A 21,304-nucleotide genomic window follows, 5' to 3' on the forward strand; every position below is an offset into this window, starting at 1 on the left:
CACAAACCTCACAAACCCACCTGCGTGGAAATCAATGCCAACAGCCAGTGATGTGCCAGAGACGGGAACCAGGGCATCTGATTTATCATTGGGATCAAGTGGGATTCCTCGGATACCCTCGTGGACCGAGTAGAGCAGGAATGATCCCACACCTTGGGAAGAGAAGTGAGAACAACATTACAACAGGCATCATGCTCCTCCATTCTGTCCATACAGATAACACAGTGGCACTCCTCAAGTTCCCCATTGCCCTCCCTCTCCACCCACCACTACAGAGCCACACACCGTTCCAACTCCATCTCCACATTCACCAGCAGCACCCGTCGGGACTGGGTATCAAATAAAGAAACAGAAGGCAGAAAGGAGACAGAAAGTGTGGCATCACGTTACGAGATGACAAGCTCTCTCTCAACGTCAGAACAACAAAGAGCATCACGGACTTCGGGCAGTGTCCACACCCATGTCCACATCAATGGTGCTGAAGTGGTGACAGGAGCGAACCTCCCACGGACCTCACCTGACCTGGTTGACAAGTCGGTGAAGAAAGCACCAACCCCTCTCCTTTCATTGAACAGAAAGGTAGTTTATTGGCCCCCGATCCCACAACACCTTCTACAGGTGCCTGTCGAGAGCAGAACTCGCTGGGTGGATCTCAGCGCGGGATAGGAGTTGATCTGCTCAAGGTTGGGAGGAACTGTAAAAGGTGGTGAATGGAGCCTAGAACATCACATAAACCCCCGCCCCTCCACGGACTCCACCTACATCTCCCACTGCCTGGGAAAGGCAGCCGACATCCTGAAGGACCCATCCAGCCCCAGACACTCCCTCCTCCCATTGGGGAGAAGACTCAGGGGTGTGAGCGCACACCAACAAGGTTAAAGACAGCTTCTTCCACACAGCCAGTGAGAACTCAACTTAAACTAAATTTAAATCACAGAGGAGTGACATGCAAGAGAACGATTCCCAGTCCTGCAGGGTGAGGCAGGGAGATCCCAGCACTGGCAGCCTGTGTCTATGATCACCCACTCCCTCTGTGTGACTCGTCTTCTCTCCGTGTCTGGCCTGTGTCCGGCCTGTGTCCATCACACCGCACAATCCCATACAGGAGCCCACTCCCATCCAAGCTTCTCCCACAATTCTCCAGTCTGATGAGGGGATCTGGCCTGAATCATCAACTGCTTTCTCTCCCACAGACACTGCTCAAGCTGCCGAATTCCTCCAGCAAGTAGAGTGTGAGTGGCTTCACATTGTTACTCAGTGGCCCATTCCACGAGAACTGACGACGCTCATGCGACCAGCAGGTAAGGCACTGGTGATGATTTGGGTGAGGATACATTCCTGTTGGGCCTCACCTTCGCAGGAGCGCTGGCCAACTCTTAAACTGTAACCCGCAGTGCACATGCACGATCTGGTTGTCTCCGAATTGGGCAGACAGAGCTGGGAGCAATCTCCATTCTTCTCACTGCAAGGGTTCCTTCCTGCAGAGGAGATCCATAAGCAATCAACTGTGCTCCAACAGCCGGGGAGCTGCGGCTTGCTCCAGCTGCTCCCTAGCCCAAAGAGCTTCATGTGGAGGTCCAGATGAAACACACCGTTGTCGAGGATAACGTAGAGGTGAAGCAGAATGGACGTCTTCAGGGTTGGATGACAGTCAGAGGTGGGAGGCTTTCAATCCCCTCAAACTGCGGCAAAGGGGGAGTGGAGTGGGGGTGTTGGGAATATCCAGGGGTGGGGAAGGGGGAGTCGGGATGGGGGCGTGGGGAAGGGGGAGTCGGGATGGGGGCGTGGGGAAGGGGGAGTCGGGATGGGGGCATGGGGAACGAAGAGACGGAATGGGGGCATGGGGAACGAAGAGACGGAATGGGGGCATGGGGAACGAAGAGACGGAATGGGGGCATGGGGAACGAAGAGACGGAATGGGGGCGTGGGGAAGAGGGAGACAGGATGGGGATGTTGGGAATCTCCAGGGGTGTGGAAAGTGGTGGATCCGCTCCCCACTACCTGTCCACAAGTTGCCCTCTCCACCCCAACTATCTGTCCCCACCCTCCTACTCTCTGCCTCTTTCCTCCCTCCCTCCTCCCTTCAAGACGCTCCCCACCCCATTCAACATCCCACCCCCTTCTTCGCACACCACCCCTCCTTTCTCACTACCACCCCCTCCCTTGCCCCACCCTGCGCCCAAACCCCTCCTTCCTCACCACCCGCTTCCTCCTTCACCCCTAACTGCCGCCCACTCCACTCCTTCCTCACCACCCCTTCCTTCCCCATTTTCCCCTGCCTTCCTAACCCCTCACTTACCACTCCTACACTCGCTCCTCCCTGCCCCCACCCCCTCCTTCCTCACCACCCCACTCCTTCCTAACCAATCCCTTCCTCCCTCACTGTCCCCACCCCCTTCCTGCTCCCACCCCCTTCATTCCCTACTGTCCCCCTGTCTTCCTCCTCCCTCCCTTGGCCCCTCACCCCCACCTTCTTCATCACCCCTCCCTGCCCCCACCCCCCTCCTTCCTCACCACCCCACTCCTTCCTAACCAATCCCTTCCTCCCTCACTGTCCCCACCCCCTTCCTGGTCCCACCCCCTTCATTCCCTACTGTCTTCCTCCTCCCTCCCTTGGCCCCTCACCCCCACCTTCCTCACCACCCCTCCCTTCCCCCACCCCATTCATTTCTCAGCCCCTTCCTTCCCTACTGTCCCTCCTCCCTCCCTTGGCCCTCACCCCCTCCTTCCTCACCACCCCCTCCCTCCCTCCTCTCTGCCCCACATCCACCACTTTCCTCACCCCATCCCTCCCTCGTCCCTCCCTGCCCCCCACCCCCCTCCTTCTCCACTGTCTCCCTGCCACCCCCCTCCTTCTCCATTGTCTCCCTGCCTTCCCCCTCCCTCCCTTGCCCCCTCACCTGTCTGGATCCCCTCATCATACACTTTCATGTGCATGACCAGGGTCGTGCTGTTGCGAAGGACCTGAATGTCAGAACCATCCTTGGCACAGGTTCCCATCTGTTCCGATCCCTGGTCTGCCCACCACAGTCGATCACCTGCGAACAGAGCAAGAGCAGAGTTGAGGTTCCTGTAGGAGAGTGGAGAGGGGGCTGATCTCCTCACACCTGACAGTTATAGGAGGAAATGCAGTGACCAACCTGCTCAGGGAGGAGGGTGACAGAAGGAGGGATGGGGGAGCGATGGAAGGGGAGGGAATGGGGATAGGGAGGGAGGGGTAAGAGATGGGGATGGGGAGGGGGGAGAGATGGGTGAAGAGAGATGGAGGTGGAGAGAAAGGAGTGAGTGGGCGAGGGAGAGACGAAAGGACGGTGGGGGGAACGGGGGAGGGCACACATAGGAGGAGACAGAGCTGGGGTGGGGAGACAGAGCGGGGTCGGGGGGGGGGGGAAGAGAGACAGACGGGGAGGGGGGAGATAACGGGGCGGGGGGGGGGGAGACAGACCAGGGTGGGGGGGGGGATACTCACCCATGATTGCCAGGGCACTGGCCTTGGTGAGCTGGCCTTGCAAGCTGCTGATGACACGGAGCCCGGAGCCGTCCAAGTTGCAGACCCCAATGGTCCCGTTCTCTGAGCTAACCCAGTACAGCTTCTCTTCACTGTAGTCAATGGACAGGCCTGCCGAGAGACTAGGGGTTTAGGCAAGCTGGGCTCTCACAGAGCAGTGTCCACGCTGTCCCCACCACGTTCCCTCTCCCCGTCATCACTCCCCACTCCCGTCCCCATCATCACTCCCTGCACATGTCCCCTCCCTCCGTTCCCCTGACCCTACTCCCCATCACATCCACCACCCCCATGATGTTCCCACCCTCACGATTTCCTTCCTGTCCCCACTCCTTCCCTGCCTCCATCCATGGTCCCCACACTGACACCACCCCATCCACAATACCACATCCCACCCTTGTCACCACCCCACCTCATCCTCAACCCAAGCCCCCTCCCCACCCTGCTAATGAAGCTCACCCACAGGTCTCTTCTGATTGGACATGAGAGTTGTTATGTTGGTGCCATCCATGTTGGCTGCGTTAATGGTATCCCCATCCGTCCAAAACAACTTGCTGAGAGGCAGGGAGTGGGAGAGGAAGTAAAGGAGATGGAGAGAGAGTAGGGGGAGTGGGAGTGACAAGATGGAGAGAGAGAAGGCAGGGGAGAGGGTGGGAGGGATGGAGAGAGAGAGAGAAGGGGGAGTTGAGGAGAGGGAGATGGGAGGAAAAAGAGATGGAGAGGGGGAAGGAAGTGGGAGAAGGGAGAGAGCATCAGAATTAACTGAGGCGCAATGAACATGCATCAGAGATATGGAACTGTCACGCCCCTCAAACCCCAGGAATTGAAGCTCACTGCTCTTTCCGCTCCATTGATTCGACAAGTCTGTGGTTAGGAGGTGTCCTCTCCAAATGCAACGTCGAGACCTGTCAAGTTTCTATCCGGTCCCCACCCTAACTCCAGCCCACCCTGTCTGACCTGTCCTAGGACATCCCACCCATTCCAGGGATGGGTCCAGTAAACCTCTGAACTGCTCCCAACACACTCACACCTTTCTTTGAATGAGGAGACAGACACTTGCCTGCTCTGTCAGTTTGGTCTTACTGACTCCTTGCACAAGTGACTCACAACCTCCCCACTCTGTATTCAATCCCCGTGCGGTAACATTTTGCTTCCTGTAAGCTTTTGGATGTATTTAATGGATTTTGGGCTGCTGATCATGAAAATCACCACAACATTTTCCTATCACGTACCATTTTTTAGATATAACCTATTTTTGTGATTTCATGTCATATTTGTCTACTTCAAGCCAACAAAACTATGAAGAGTAACGTCGTTGAAAATTGATTTTCTGCATTCACATTGGGACTACTTCCCTGCTGATCTTGGTCCCGTCAGTGACGGACACGGTGAAAGGTTTCACCGGGACATTGCAACCGTGGAAAAGCGATATCAGGGCAACTGAAATCCATCAATGCTGGCCGACTATCATTGGACACTGACACAAGAGGCATCAGATGCTAAGTATGAACGAAAATCAGCAGCAAAAAACAGCACAGTTGGCGTAGCAGTTAACACCGCACAGTTACAGAGCCAGTGATCAGGTCCTGGGTTCGAATCCCACATTTTCTATAAGGAGATTGTACGTTCTTCCCATGTCTGTGTGGGTTTTCCCTGGGGGCCCGTTTCCTCCCAACAGTCGAAATATACTGAGGGTGTAGGTTAATGGGGTGCTATTGGGCAGCACAGACTCGTGGGCTGAAATGCCATGTTACCGTGCTGTAAGTCTAAATTCAAATTTTAAAAACATTTGAAACATTTTTAGGTCAATTAAACTAACACAATGTGTCAGCATCATTATGTGATTAAACATGCTGAATTCAATAAAAGTTAATTTAATATTTATCCAACTTCCTACGTGATACAGCAAATCTGTAATTATCTTTGTGTTCAGTGTGAAGTTGTCTATTGCAATCCCCAATTTTTTTTCAGGAAGCAAACCTTATGAAAAAATTTGTTGTGTCATCAGCAACTCCCCAAACTCTTGGCCGTACCCAAATACTAGCCCAGTGGTTCTCAACCTTTTTCTTCCCACTCACATCCCACTTTAAGTAATCCCTACTCCATCGGAGCTCTGTGGTTAGTAAGGGATTGCTTAAAGTGGGATGTGAGTGGGAAGGGAAGGTTGAGAATCACTGCTCTAGACCCAATTGTATTTTGCTTGAAAAAAATTGTCATTTTTTTGGAGTTCTTAAACCGTGCACATAATGAGTCCATTAGGGACGATTAAAACTGGTTTTCAAACTTTTTCTTTCACCCACATCCCACCTTAAGCAATCCCTTACAGAGCACAGGGCATAAAGTGGTGCGTGAGTGGAAAGAGAAAGGTTGAGAACCACTGTGTGTGTCCCATATCCCTCTGAAGAAGAAACGATGGCAGTGTTGAACACCTTTCCAGACAGACACGAACATGCAAGAACAGACAGATACTGATCAGGTGCATGCAGAAGAGATTTAGTTTGATTGGGACATGATTTTTAGGACAGACATGTGAGCCGAAGGACCTGTTCCTGTGCTGGGTAATTCTGTGGTCTAAGAGATAAATACTCAGAACTGCAGATATGCATAAAGAAACTGAGGCTACAACAAGGCAGCCAGACCTTTTGGTGGTCCTGAAGTAGTTCATCATCAGGTTAGTACGGAGAAGTGCAAGAGCCTGATTGCTTGAGGAAAACCTGTTCTTCAACCTAATGTGAAGGTAGGCAAGGCGGTAAGTTGGGAGGTGGGGATCTTTTCTACTGTTGGTATCAGCCTGTCAGCATGATTACACATCTTTTCCCACTGCCTGAATATATCCATATACCCCGCAACATCCTGCACTAATCCACTGCACAAGAAGAGGGGACGGATGCCTCACCCGAGTAACGGGTGCAACACCAGGCAGTGAGGCTTATCCAGGCCCTGTATCACAGCATTCTTGAAGGAGCCATCCAGCCTCGCCACGTTGATTTGCTTCTTGTTGGTTCCATAGCTGGTCCAGAAGAGGTTCCTGGAGACCCAGTCAATGGCGAGACCATGAGCATTGGGCAGATCTGATTGGGAAAGGCAGAGTGGGAAAAGGAGCAGGAGGGGAGATGGGTGAGGAGAAGGGGTGACAGGGGAGGAAGAGGTGACAGGGAAGGTGAGGGTGGGGAGGGGAGAGAGAGGTGGAGAGAGAAGGGGGAGGGGGAAAGAGAGAGGTGGGGAGGAGGGAGAGAGAGGTGGGGAGGAGGGAGAGAGAGGTGGGGAGGAGGGAGAGAGAGGTGGGGAGGAGGGAGAGAGAGGTGGGGAGGAGGGAGAGAGAGGTGGGGAGGAGGGAGAGAGAGGTGGGGAGGAGGGAGAGAGAGGTGGGGAGGAGGGAGAGAGAGGTGGGGAGGAGGGAGAGAGAGGTGGGGAGGAGGGAGAGAGAGGTGGGGAGGAGGGAGAGAGAGGTGGGGAGGAGGGAGAGAGAGGTGGGGAGGAGGGAGAGAGAGGTGGGGAGGAGGGAGAGAGAGGTGGGGAGGAGGGAGAGAGAGGTGGGGAGGAGGGAGAGAGAGGTGGGGAAGAGGGAGAGAGAGGTGGGGAGGAGGGAGAGAGAGGTGGGGAGGAGGGAGAGAGAGGTGGGGAGGAGGGAGAGAGAGGTGGGGAGGAGGGAGAGAGAGGTGGGGAGGAGGGAGAGAGAGGTGGGGAGGAGGGAGAGAGGTGGGGAGGAAAGAGAGAGGTGGGGAGGAGGGAGAGAGGTGGGGAGGGAGAGAGAGGTGGGGAGGAGGGGGAGAGAGGTGGGGAGGAGGGGGAGAGAGGTGGGGAGGAGGGGGAGAGAGGTGGGGAGGAGGGGGAGAGAGGTGGGGCGGAGGGGGAGAGAGGTGGGGAGGAGGGGGAGAGAGGTGGGGAGGAGGGGGGGAGGAGGGGGAGAGAGGTGGGGAGGAGGGGGAGAGAGGTGGGGAGGAGGGGGAGAGAGGTGGGGAGGAGGGGGAGAGAGGTGGGGAGGAGGGGGAGAGAGGTGGGGAGGAGGGGGAGAGAGGTGGGGAGGAGGGGGAGAGAGGTGGGGAGGAGGGGGAGAGAGGTGGGGAGGAGGGGGAGAGAGGTGGGGAGGAGGGGGAGAGAGGTGTGGAGGAGGGGGAGAGAGGTGGGGAGGAGGGGGAGAGAGGTGGGGAGGAGGGGGAGAGAGGTGGGGAGGAGGGGGAGAGAGGTGGGGAGGAGGTGGAGAGAGGAGGGGTGGAGAGTGTGAGGGAAAAAGGAGAGGGGGGAGAGAGGGGGCGGGGAGAAGGGGGGAGAGATCGATTAGCAGCAACTGGACTAAGGTGCCACACCACCCAACAGGCGTGCAGCTAATCTGGCCAAGGACCCAGATTAACGCCAATATCCCCCAACCTCCTCCTCAAATTCCCCAGTGATCGCGCCTCCATTATCCTCAGAGCCAGAGACTCCCAGAGCATCCCCTCCCACTGAGAGAAGATGTCCTTCCCCATCTCAGTTAAAATGACCGGGCCCTGATCCTGTCACTGTGAACCCTCATTCGAGACTCTCCCACAGTAGAAAGGTCTCCCCTGCCGATCTCCCTCAGGATCGGAGAATTTTGAATAAGGTTGCCCACTGGTTCTTTGAAACTCCAGGGTACACAGACCCCAACCTGTTCATTCCCCCCTCATCCCGGGAATCTCCTCTCATGTGATTGGTACCTATTTCAAAGCGAGGGGAGCAGAACTGTGCCCAGGGGTGGCCTCACCCTGAGCTTGTACAACAGGAATACCACTCCTGGCCTCACTCTGAGCCTGTACAACAGGAATACAACACCCTGTGCCTCCGCTCCAACGCCAAGGCCAACAGTCCAAAACAAGGGGATGACCTGTTGGACCTGCCTTATTGGGAGCCCAGCTGCAACAGAGCCGGTCACTGGACCAATCGAAGGTGTAGAGTTGCTCTGGCCCTCAGGAACAACCCTCCTGGGAAAAATCTGACCGATTTTTCAAGGAGCCTGTAGAACACATTCATGTGGCGTGGTGCTCTGTTGTTGGTAGGGGCGGTTGAGCGAAGTGGTGGTGGGGGGGGGGGGGGTTGCAGAGGGAGTGGGAGTTCAGTTGGAGAGGAATGAGAGGGATGTGATGGGGCAGGAGCAGCAAGGTGTACAGAGGGGGTTGGGGTTGTACAGCTAGGGAAGGTTCAGGAGAGGGGAGGGGCGGGGAAAGGGGGAGGGACTGGGTGAGAGCAGCAGGTACCCACACTGGAGTACAATGGGGAGGGGAGGGAGCAGCATGGTGTGTCCAGGGGTGATGTGAGAAGCAGCACACTCAGACTGAGGGCTCCAACCTGCCGAAATTATGGTCTCCACTCCAGTGCCATTGATGAAGGCGCGTTTGATGGTCTGAGTTCGGACATCTGACCAGTAGATACGGTGCTCCAAAGCATCATAGTCGACCACAGTGACATTGTCAATATCCGGCACGGTGAACGAGATGATGAAGTTGAAGTATGGGTTCTCCAGGTCCACGCCTCGGATCTCCGTCTGACGGGCGTAGAGCAGGAACTTCTTATAGTCTGCAATGACACAACAGTCACCAGCACCCCATCGTGCCACCCACTCCTGATGCGCCCCCGTAAGCCCCCTCCCGTAAACCGCTACCATCATTCCCCCTCACGTCGCCCCCACCCATAACCAACTTCCATCAACACCCTCTCATTACCACCCTCCTGTCAGAAACCCCCATAACCCACATCCATTGCCCCCTCCCATACCCCACTTACCTCAATCCCCTCTCGTCGCCCCCTGTAACCGTACTCTACCATGACCCCCTTCTCCTGATACCCTCCCCCACATCATCCCTACCCCTCCCTTAACAGGCTGGAGAGGGGCTGACTGGCCTCTGTCCCGATTTAACAGGTTGGAGAAGGGCTGAATGGCCTTCAGAACTGCTGTCGCAGGTGGAGGGGGACTGCATAGCTTCCTGTCCAGGGAAAACAGGCTGGGGAGGGTCTGAAGAGCCTCTTGTCCCAGTGTAACATGTGGAGAGTGACCGAACGGCCTCCTGTCCCATTACAACAGGCAAATAGGAGCTAAACAGCCTCCTGTCCGTGTTACAGGCAGATAGGGGCTGAACGGCCTCCAGTCCCAGTGTTACATGTGGAGAGGGGTTAAATGGCCTCCCGTTGAGGCTGCATCACAATTCCAAGAAGAATGGGAGGGGTGCTGACCAAAGCAAGTCTTCTTGTCATCTGCCAGTTTCATCAGGTGGGGGCAGGCACAGGAAGGCGTGGCGTTGTAGTTGATAAGGCAGAGGTGTGAGCATGGGCCTTTCCCTCTGTTGGCAGCACACGGGTTTGGAGCTGGAAGTCAGAAAATAAATGGTCATACAGACAGACAGCAGTTCAACCTTTCTCTGCACAATGGTACAATTCATCTCCATCACCCCATTGCCTGAAGCTTGCCATGCCCTTCCTGCTCTCCAGCAACATCACCACTCTGTCTCGCCTGCCATGTCACTGATCATACACACTCTGGTGAAGGGACTCAGCAGCTCGAGAAGCATCAGTCATCATTCAGGGCAGAACCCTTCATTTTAATGGTGAACAATTGCAGCATGCAGAAGAGCCGAGAGAGGCAGCACTGTTACCCCAACACTATCACAGCACCAGCGACCAGGGTTCAAATCCACCACTGTCCCTCAGCAGTTTGCATCTTCTCCCGTGACCTCATGAATTTCCTTCAGGTTCTCCGGTTTCCTCCCATCCTCCATATACGTCCAGGGTTGAGGGTGAATTGGTCATGTGGGTGTATTTGGCTGGAACAGGCTCGTGGACTGAGGGTGGGGATTTGTTCCAGCATGGACTAGTAGGGGCAAACTGGCCTGTTCTGTGCTGTATATGGTTATATGGACTGCAAGAGCCTATTACTGTGTTGTTCCTCTAACTGAAACAAGATGTGGGAGTGCTGTTGCATGAACAAAGTCATGGACCTGTTTTGCAGGTCATCAGGAAGGCAAATGGGATGATGACCTTCACTGCTGGAGTGATGGGATTTCAGAGCAGGGAGGTTCTGCTGCAGCTGGACTGGGTCCTGGTGAGGCCGCATATGGAGGTTCTGGTCTCCTCAGTGGAGAAAGGATGGTGCAGAGATGAGGAGGTGAGCCTGTGGGGAGATCAATTTCTCTGAGACTATACTCAGTGGGGTTTAGAAGATGAGGGGGTCTTTTAGAGACAGAAAACAATGAAAGGAACAGATCAGATAAAAGCAGGAAGATGTTTCCACGGGAAGGTGAGTTTAGAACCAGGGGACGGAGCACCAAGATTCGATGGAGTAGATTCAGGACGGAGATGAGGAGGATCTGCTTCTCCCAGAGAGTAGGGAATCTGTGGGATTCTCTGGGAGTAGATTCAGGATGTAGGTGAGGAGGATCTGCTTCTCCCAGTGAATGGGGAATCTGGAATTCTCTGCCTCATTAAATGTACTGAAGACACAGGGAGAGAGATTTGAACAGTTAGGGAATTAAGGGTGATGGGGAGGGGCCAGATCAGTGGAGCTGAGTCCACGGTCAGATCAGCAAGCTCGACAGGCCCAGTGGCTAACTCCTGCCCATCTCTGATGGACTTAAGGAGACTTAAAATGCAGAGGGTAAGAGAGACAGTGTCACAATGATAGGGTTGGACAGAGGTTGGGGGAATTGGCAAACCAGGGAGGGTTGAAGGATGACGGACAGATGGGGATACAGAGGAGATGATTGGCAGGTGGAGAGAGACAAAAGGAAAAAAAAGTTGTTCAAGTGGGGAAAGACGTCTGTGTGGCGGAGGAGTCACTGGAGGAGGGTGATGTGGAGATAATGGCTGCCGGTACTGGAATCTGATCCGCAGAAAGGGTGAAAACCATGCTGGAGAAAGTCAGCAGGTCAAACGGTGTAAGATAAAGATACATTTCAGACAAGCCCTTCATCAAGGTGTGGTCGCCTCATTCTATCCAGACAAAGCACAGTGTTTTTACTTCAACCACGGTGTTTGCAGACATCCGCAGAGGGGGCCATATTGCTGATATAATGAGGTGCTGGGGGAGAGGTGAAAGGCAGATGGGACCACATGGAAGCGAAAGTGGAGGGGGTCCTTGTAACGGATTTGTGCTCATATTAATCTTTAAAGTTAAAATATAAAATATATATTTCCTAGTACTAAGTTATAGAATGACATATAACAGGAATGGCCAAACTTGCTTAACATAAGAGCCACAAACAATAAACTTTGGAAGTTTGAGAGCCGCAATCCCGTGATCGTAAAACATGCTGACTAAAACTACCATTGTGAGCAGCAGCTGGTATGATTCCTGTCTCAGCTACCTTACTGTACATGCTGTTGTATAGGACGACAATGTACAGGACGACCCTGGAATTTCCACCTAAAATGTTGGTTATGAGTGATACCCTTTCAAAAAGGCACCCCCCACCAAAAAAAAATCTGGCACTTACTGCTGACCAGTGGATGCTGTTAAAAGCAAATCACAATATTTTAATAAAAATTATTATTTAAAGGTTTAAATTTTATTTGAATATTGTAAAATAAACCACTGTCGGGTCCAGTGACAGGCCATTTAAAGCCTGTACAGAGCCGACAGCACTGAGATCGGGCGGATGGATCCCGCGGAGTTGCGCTGAGACTTTGCAAATAACTACGGGGTGTGCGCAAGATTACCTTGGAGCCAGCAAGAAGATGCAGTGGAGTTGCAGCTTTGTTGTCAAGGTAAGAATTTTACACTCTTTGCATAGGATGACCCAAATTTAAGATGAAAATTTGAAGTTTCGGCGATTGTCCTATACAACGACATATATGCTACTGTTGCAAGCCGCACATTACATGTCAAAGAGCCGCATGTGGCTCGCGAGCCGCTGTTTGGCCACCCCTGATATATAATTTTAGTGAGGGAATTGTGGGCTGGGTTCAGGGTCATCAGAGATACACCACAGTTGCACTCAGAGAGAGAGGTCATTTTCAGAGTCGAAGTGTCTGGAAAACAGCTATAAAGCTGAAGTGACTTCTTAATTGAATCTCAAGAATAATGGGTGTTGACTTAAAAGTATTTGTGTGTACACATAGCATTCTGCTGATAGCTGTTCAAACAAGCAAGTTCTTCCAAGTGACCTGTGCAGACAGTTCAGAGTCTTTCACTTTAGATTCATACTTCTGAAGGGGCTAAATGGATAAAGATGCTTTTAGCATTTTGATGTGAATTAACTTTGGAAGTAACTTCAAAAGGTCATCTGCCATGATTCATGCTTCTGGAGAAATGCAACAGAAGCAGAAATTATGTTATGTGTTATGTGATGAGAGTTTGCAGAGAAATATTACTGGAACAAGAGGCATTTGAAACCAGAAGATGCCTGGCCATCTTGTAGGTTACACAGGATTGTAAGGGCTTGACCATCCTGTAAGTCAGACAGGATTGAAATTCAGTCACGAAAGGCTGCTTATGTTCTTCTTATGAAAAGGAAAAACACTGGAAAAGTGGTTTTGAAAAATTTAGCCACTTCGCTGTCTCTTTGGAAAAGAGGACAAAATTCTCCTGGGTCCATTTTTGTACGGCCACTTCGTTTAGCCCTTGTCTGGGTTTGTGAATTCATTGTGGAAGAGGATATCCACTTTGCTGTCTCTTTGGAAAAGAGGACACATTTATCGTGTGGAACACAGATTTCAAAATGTCCACGCAAGAGAGAGAAAATCATTCCTATGAAGAAACATTGCTCTGTAAACAACTCTACAAAAGAAATGTGCGAGTTTTAAAGCGGTCTGATGACTTGATTTTTCAAAATACTTCAGTATTGCTTTCAAGCAATGATTTAAAGAAGTCTGATGCCTCAAATTTACTCCATAATTGCATTTGGACAGAGGTAAAGAGTGAGTTTCAACACAAAAGCTTTCTGAGAATGAACTTTAAAATCATCTCTTCAAAATCAAACTTAAACTGTTGTGGTTTGGATTTTAACACACACACACACAAACACACATATACATTTGTGCATAGTGGGGTTAAGTTTAGAGTTGAGTTTAAAGTTAAGAAGTTTTATGTTTTTAATAATTAATAATAATTATTGTTTTGTAAAAAATACATCGTCTTGGTGAATTCCCATGCTGCTGATCTGGTTCGTACAGTCCTGTTGGTGAAGTGTGGGTGGAGGAGGAACAAGTCTGAAGGAAGGGCAATGAGAATGGGTGGGGGTGAGAATTGCTAATTACAGCTCCCAGATCTCGATGGAGTGGTTCAACCGTGCAATTCTGGTTGCCGCATTACAGGAAGGATGGGAAGGCTTTGGGAAAGTGACAGAACTGAGATTCACCAGGATGAGATGGGATTAGTCATGGGGAGCAGTTGGACAAACTTTTCTCTGGAGTGTCAGAGGCTGAGAGGAGAACAATAGAGGTTTATAAAATCATAAGGGACAGCAATAGGATGGATGGTCACAGCCTTTTACCCAGGGATGGGGAGAGAGCACAGGTTGAAGGTAAGAAGGGAGAAATTTAAAGGGGACCAGTGAATGGTGGATGTGTGCCACAGGAAGTTGTAGAGGTGGGGACGATTACAATGTTTAAGATATTTTGAAAGGTCCGTGGATAGGAATGGCTGAGAGGGAAATGGACCGAATGCAGGGAAATGGAGCTCACTCAGGTGGGGGACTGGGTCAGCAGGGAGGAGATGGGTTGAAGGGCCTGTTTCCATGCTGTCGAACCCAAGAGATTGGACATAAATATATAGAATATATGGGAATAAACCCAATGTCAGAGGGAGAACATGCAAACTCCACATATGCCCGTAGCACACATATGCACACCAGTACAAATGCGAGTGCACCCACGCGTACATGCACTGGCACACTCAGGTCCATGTATCCATAGGTGCACACAAGCACAGCAGCCAAGGTTGGGATGAACTTCAAGTCAGCAGGGCTAACAGCAAACTGTCCCGACGACAGCAGGCGAAGCTCCAGTAGCTGGAGGACAGCCCCAAGCAGAAGACTGAAATTGTTGATTGCCTCAAGCCAGCAGCACTTACCCTGGGGCTGACGGGAAGGGTGGTAGACCTGAAGATCGAAAGGCTGGGTGTTGGTCCTCTGCACCACAGTCACATTGTGCCCTGTCCACTTGTTGGCCTTTGCCAAAGTGTTCGTGCGCCAGTCTGTCCAATACACCTCTCCTCCGTACAAAGTCACGGCAAACGGATGGGAGAGGTACTCATGGCCGCGCAGAACCTCGATCAGTCTGCTGCCATCATACAACGCAGAGTAAATGGCATCAGACCTGCAGATGAGAGCAGCAAAGGTGAGAAAGAGCGATCGCCTGCTACAATGGCAGGAGCAACTCTTACAGGGCAGAGCTCGGGGTCCGGGCGGGGGAGTTGAGGGGGTTCCAGAGCTCTGGGTCTGGGCGGGGGAGTTGAGGGGGTGGGGGAGGGGAGGGGTTCCAGAGCTCAGGGGAAGTTGGGAAGGGAGGGGGTTCCAGAGCTCAGGGTCCGGGCGGGGGAGTTGGAGGGGCGGGGGAGGGGGATCCAGAGTTCAGGGTCTGGGCGAGGGAGTTGAGGGGGTGGAGGAAGAGAGGGGATTCCAGAGTTCAGGGTCAAGGCAAGGGAGTTGGAGGGGTGGAAAAGGGAGGGGGTTCCAGAGCTCAGGGTCTGGGCAAGTGAGTTGAGGGGGTTAGGGGAGTGGATTCCAGAGTTCAAGGTCAGGGCAGGGGAGTTGAGGGGGTGGCGGAAGAGAGGGGGTTCCAGAGCTCAGGGTCCAGCCAGGGGAGGTTTGGAAGGGAGGGGGTTCCAGAGCTCAGGGTCCGGGCAGAGGAGGTTGGGAAGGGAGGGGGTTCCAGAGCTCAGGGTCCAGGCGGGGGAGTTGGAGGGGTGGAGAAGGGAGGGGGATCCAGAGTTCAGGATCTGGGTGACGGAGTTGAGGAAGAGAGGGGATTCCAGAGTTCAGGGTCAGGGCAGGGGAGTTGAAGGGGTGGGGGACGAGAGGGGGTTCCAGAGCTCAGGGTCCAGGCAGCTAGAGAGAGGAGGTATTGCCAGGGAGTTCCAGAGCTTGGAATCTTGCCAGGGGAATGGGCGGAGTGGTGTACGGAGGGAGAAGGGAAGGAGGTCTAGAGCTCAGGGTGGGGCAGCTGGAGGAGGGGGGGGGGGTGTAGGAGGGAGTCCCGGCGCTCAGGATGGGGCAGATGGAGGAGGATAGGGGGTTGTAGGAGGAGTTCCAGAGCTCGAGTGGGGCAGATGGAGGGGGAAAGAAGCGGTAGGTGTAGGGAGGGAAGCAGTGGACACCTGGCATCGATCCAGAGGATTCTTCGTTCTAAGTAGTCCACAGTTAAGCCATTTGGCCAACCGCCAGCTCCCAGCTCCCTGTGGATGGTACGACGACCCACACCACTCATGGAGGCAACTTCAATCCGAGGCTGGCTTGCATCCCAATCTGTCCAGAAAAGTTTTCTGGGAAGCAGAGAGGAATGGCATCAATGTCTTGAAAATTTGGCCTCACGCCAGCCTGTTCCCCATCAAAGGAGTCCGATCGCTCTCCTCCTCTAACCCCTATTGCACAAATCAACAAATAGGACTGCCCTGGGAGCAGTGTTGTGTTTGCCTGCACCTGCCCCACTCAACATATCTCAATTTCTGACAGAGAGACTTGGGAAGACAAGTAAGAAAACACAGGGAGACAGGACAGGGAAGATGATGTTTGACACATTTGCCTTTACGTGTCAAGGCATTGAATCCAGGAAAAGCGACGTCCCGTTACAACTGCCAGGAAATTGGGGAGATCACACTTGGAGTATTGTGCACAGTTCTTGACAGCCAGCTGTGGGAAGGATGTCACTGAGCTGGAAAGGGGGAGGGAATAGGGTCCTGCATTAATTGTTCCATACTTTGCACTTTGGCTGTTTAAAACTACACCCTGCACTTTTACAGGTTGAGTTGCATGATGAACATGCTATCCAAGCACGCTAACCACACTTAGATCAGCTAATGGAGCAGAATAAAAAGCATGTAAAATAAGCCAAAACTGCAACATATTGTGTAAAAGAGAAGACAGTGTAACAGTGAGTCAGAGTCCAAGGTGGGTGTTACAGTGAGTCACAGAGTGTAGGGTGGGGTGTTACAGTGAGACACAGAGTGTAGGGTGGGGTGTTACAGTGGGTCACAGAGTGCAAGGTGGGGTGTTACAGTGAGACACAGTGTGTAGGGTGGGGTGTTACAGTGAGACACAGAGTGTAGGGTGGGGTGTTACAGTGGGTCACAGAGTGCAAAGTGGGGTGTTACAGTGAGACACAGTGTGTAGGGTGGGGTGTTACAGTGAGACACAGAGTGTAGGGTGGGGTGTTACAGTGGGTCACAGAGTGCAAGGTGGGGTGTTACAATGAGTCACAGTGCGGGGTGGGGAGTTACAGTGGGTCACAGAGTGCAAGGTGGGATGTTACAGTGAGACACAGACTGCAGGGTGGGGTGTTACAGTCGGCGCTTTCAAGCTGCTGTGTAAAATGTAGTTTACTGGGCAATTTGCCCAGTTAGCACCCACTCACAAGGCAGTTTGAAAGGATCCGAGCAGGCCAGCGGACTCATAAATCAACCGGATCCCTGCCCTACCTTTGAGTTAGTCAGGGAACCCAGTTAAACCTAGTCAGGTCACTTCCACCAGTGGCTTGAAAACAAAAATGGATGACCTGGAAACTTCTGTGATGTCAGCCCTTGCACACTGGCATCATAGGGAAACCCCAGCTGGTGTCTGCTGTGATCGTGGTGGGTGGGGGGTGGGTGGAGAGAAGGGTCACTGCCACGGGGGGAAGAGGAGAGGGGGTGCTGCTGTGAGTGGGGGGGGGGGGTAAATGAGAGGCAGCGCTGCCACGGGGGAGAGGAGAGGGGACGCTGCCATGGGGGAAAGGGGAGAGGAGTTCTGCCGTGGGGGAGAGAGCAGAGGGGTTGCTGCCGTGGGGGGGAGAGGAGTGGGGCTGGGACATGGGGAGGGAGAGGAGAGGGGCTGGCAACTGATGGCCGATGGGGGGAGGGGGAGAGGGGGTGGGGGAGACTTTCCGATAGTTCCTGAGTGCGTGACCCATCACTTACCCTGAATCATTGCGGGGGCAGGATCCCTTTTAAATCACCGGGTTGGCAATTTAATAGCTTCATCCCCCCGCAACTTAAAAGGTGCTGGAGGTACCTTTGCCCCACTAATCTCACTTAGGTCCCAGAAGGGTTACCCGGCTACTGCAGCTTAAAAACACCTAGTGATACACTTGGTGCAGGGTACGATGTTACAGTGAGTCACAGAACATAGGGTGTGATGTCACACAGACAACGTCCAGGGTGCAGAGAAAAGGACAGGTAAAGAGTGCAAGGACATCTTTCACCAGAGAAAGGTCTGATCACACCAGTAAGGAACTGTCCTTGAATCTGGAAGTTGGTGTTTTTGAGTTTGCTTGTATTTTGCACAGGGTGAGGGTGGGGGGGGGGGGGGGGGGGGTGGGGGGGAAGAGAGTGACCAGGTTGGAACCGTCCTTTAAGGTGTTGCCAGCTTTCTAATGCAAATGAAAGGTCCACTCAAGAGTGAGATTTGTCAGGAACACACAATTTGGTGATAGACAAAGAACACTATAGCACTGTACAGGTCCTTTGGCCCGTGATGTTGAGCTGACCCATATACTGCGATCCTTTAAAAAAAGTACACTAAACCCTCCCTACCCCATAACCCTCTATATTTTTTTCATCCATGTGCCTTCTACGCTCTAAAGAGAAAAGACCCAGCTCTGCTAACTTGGCCTCATAAAACTTGTTTCTCAATCCAGGCAACATCCTGGTAAATCTCCTCTGCACCCTCTCCACAGCTTCCTCATCCTTCCCATAATGAGGTGACCAGAACTGAACACAATAGTGTGGCCTCAACAGAGATTTGACATATTGTAACATGAACATCTTTACTCCTGAATTCAATCCCTCTATTAATGAAGCCCAGCATCCATTGGCCTTCTTAACTATCCTCTTTACCTGTGCAGTGAGCTTGAGGGATGCATGGATTTGGAGTCCAAGATCCCTCCGTTCATTCATTCTCTTAAGTAACTGACCATTAATGCTATATTCAGCCTCTGGTTTGTCCTTCCAAAATACGTCACCTTACACTCATCAGGATTGGAGTCAATCTGTCATTTTTCTGCCCAACTCTGCATCCTGTCTATATTCTTTTGTAACCTTCAACTCCATCCACAACTCCTCCAAACATCGTGTCATCCATAAACTTTCTGTCCCAGCCTTCCGCCTCTTCATCCAGGTCATTTATAAAACTCACAAAGAGCAGGGATGCCAGAACAGATACCTGCAGTACTCCACTAGTCACCGACCTCCAAGCAGAATACTTTCCTTCCACTACTACTCTCTGCTTTCTTCCTACAAGCCAATTGTTTTTATCCACACAGCCAAGGTTCCACCGATCCTGTGCCTCATGACTTTCTGGATGAGTCTCTTGTGGGGGACCTTGTCAAATACCTTGCTAAAATCCACGCAGACGACATCAATTTATTTTGTTACCTCCTCAAAAAACTCAATTAGACATGTGAAGCACGACCTTCCCTTCACAAAGCCATGCTAACTATCCTTTAGAAGTCTGTTCTTCTCCAAATCCTCATAGATCCTATCCTTAAGAATCCTCTCCATTAGTTTCCACAGCAGGGACATGAGACTCACGGGTCTATAATTCCCAGGATTCTCCCTATTACATTTTTTAAACAAACAAACTTCATTTGCCATTCGCCAATCATCCTGCAACTCCCCTACAGCCAAAGAGGATTCAAAGATCAAAGCTACTGCCCCAGCTATCTCTCCCCTCACTTCCCACAGCAGCCTGGGGTCTATCACGTCCGGCCCCAGGGACAATAATCTTAATGTTTTTAAGAAGATCCAACACTTCCTCTTCCTTAATCTCAATAATGTCCAGCCCACAGGCCTGTTCTATTCTGACCTCACCCTGAGCAAGGTCCTTTTCTCTTGTGAATACTGAATCCAAGTATTCAGTTAGGACCCTTCTCTGCCTCCAGGCACAGGTCGCCTCCTTTATCCTTTAGTGGCCCCACCTTCATTCTTGTCATCCCTCTGTTCTTCACATACGCATAGAATGTGTTGGATATTGATTATTTGACAATATTTTGGCTATTACCCAATTGAGATACAGCAAATTATTCTTGTGACTTATTGGTTAGAAAAGATGTTTAGAAACCAGCGAGTGCTTTAAAAAGTCTGTCCCAAGGCCTTATAACAGCAAACCGGATCCCTGACACACCAGCCCCATCCAAACTGCTCCAACAGCCGGTCAGAGGGTGGGGGGCCTGTGGTGGGTAACTCATCTCTTGACTGCCCAAGGCTGATTCCCCATCTACAAGTCAGGCATGTGAGGGAACACTTTCCACTTGTCTGGGTGTGGTTAGTCCATACACTCCATGTAGTGAACTGGGATTCACTAGAAGTGTGCTGTACTGACAACTGGTCCCACCTCCCAGCTCCTCCCCCGGGGGCCCGAATATAACCCTGGTTTCCCACCTAAACCCTGAACCCCTCTGAAGCCTGTTCATGAACCCTACCTGTGTTGTAAGCTAATAAAAGCATTAGTTGTCCCTCCAGTCAAGTGTGAGCTTTTATCTACGCTACAATTTTATTTGCTTACAAGCAAGGATGGAGGCGTTGCTCAAGCCCAGTATGCTGTTCATAGACGCCCAGTCCACCAATGCAGCTGAGGAGTTCACATATTCCCTACCTGAACGTGACCAGGGAAGTCTTCCATACAGACGAGCTCCGGAGGTCAGCGTTCATCTCAAGAGTAGGGACGAAGGGGTATGCAGTTGTCCAAGACTGCCTGACGTATGAGGCCGCTGTTGAGGCACTGAAGGCCCGCTACACGAAGGCCCCAAATGAGGTCCTAGCGAGGCACTGGCTCACCCTACGCCGCCAATGGCCCGGAGAGTCAATTGACGACTACCTGCTGGATCTGCGGACACTGCTTAAAAAGTGCAGTTATGAGGCCACTTTAGGCCGCGTCCGGGAAGATGAACAGATCTGGTACACCCTAGTCACAGGGGTCCACTCGAGGTACGAGGCAGTGACTGCTCAAATCGGGAAGGACCTTACTAGCCACATTGAGCTGATCAAATCACAGGCCAGTCTCGAGAACGCCGACCTCAAGGCCAGAAACTCGCGCTCTCGGGTGAGCACCTCCAAGGACCAGCTGCTCCCGCTACGGTGGCCCCCACTCTAACGGTTGCCACTTCCTGAGCCCAGGAGTGTTTTTCTGTAGCAAGGGACAGTACCTTTGTGCCCACTGCCCAGCCAAAGACTCGGCACACTCCAGCAGTGGGAAGAAGGGACATTGGGCGAGGGTCTGCCGTGCGAAGGGAGGTCTGGGAAATTCCATAGCCTGTACCGCTCCTGGATCTAATTCCAGCCCCAAGTTGTTTGCGCCAGACTTGCCCGATATTGCTTGCTGCGCAACCTGCCACTTACGGAAATGCCACGAAAAGACTCGGCGGTCATCTTGCAGCAGTCTGATTTTGAATTCAGCGCCATCATCATCGTCAGAGGAGGGAGTGCGGCCATCCTGCTGCATCACAATGTCTGCCCCATCTTACCTGCACAGGTCGACTCAGGTCAGAGGGGGCCACTCAAGGGAAGAACATGGCATTTCCTCGACCAGAATAGACCTCATCAGCTCAGCAACTCGATGGTGACGGTGAAGGTAAACGGACATTCGACCAAGTGCCTAATTGACACAGGCTCCACAGAGTTTCATAGAACACACGGATTGTGAAAAAATATAACGTAAAAATGTA

General features: G+C 52.2%; 1 protein-coding gene across 1 annotated transcript in view; it reads right to left on the minus strand.

Moving 5' to 3' along the window:
* The window catches only part of LOC138747241 (low-density lipoprotein receptor-related protein 1-like), a 226,791-nt gene that overhangs the window by 106,631 nt on the left and 98,856 nt on the right, over window positions 1-21,304 (minus strand). Inside the window, 10 exon segments of the mRNA XM_069906283.1 lie at window positions 21-152; window positions 1,353-1,478; window positions 2,901-3,038; window positions 3,470-3,619; window positions 3,965-4,059; window positions 6,402-6,576; window positions 8,810-9,037; window positions 9,692-9,823; window positions 14,523-14,767; window positions 15,768-15,932. Coding sequence (XP_069762384.1) covers window positions 21-152; window positions 1,353-1,478; window positions 2,901-3,038; window positions 3,470-3,619; window positions 3,965-4,059; window positions 6,402-6,576; window positions 8,810-9,037; window positions 9,692-9,823; window positions 14,523-14,767; window positions 15,768-15,932 — 1,586 coding nt within the window.

The sequence above is a fragment of the Narcine bancroftii genome, chromosome 12 (assembly GCF_036971445.1).
Source record: "Narcine bancroftii isolate sNarBan1 chromosome 12, sNarBan1.hap1, whole genome shotgun sequence".
Lineage (NCBI taxonomy): Eukaryota > Metazoa > Chordata > Chondrichthyes > Torpediniformes > Narcinidae > Narcine > Narcine bancroftii.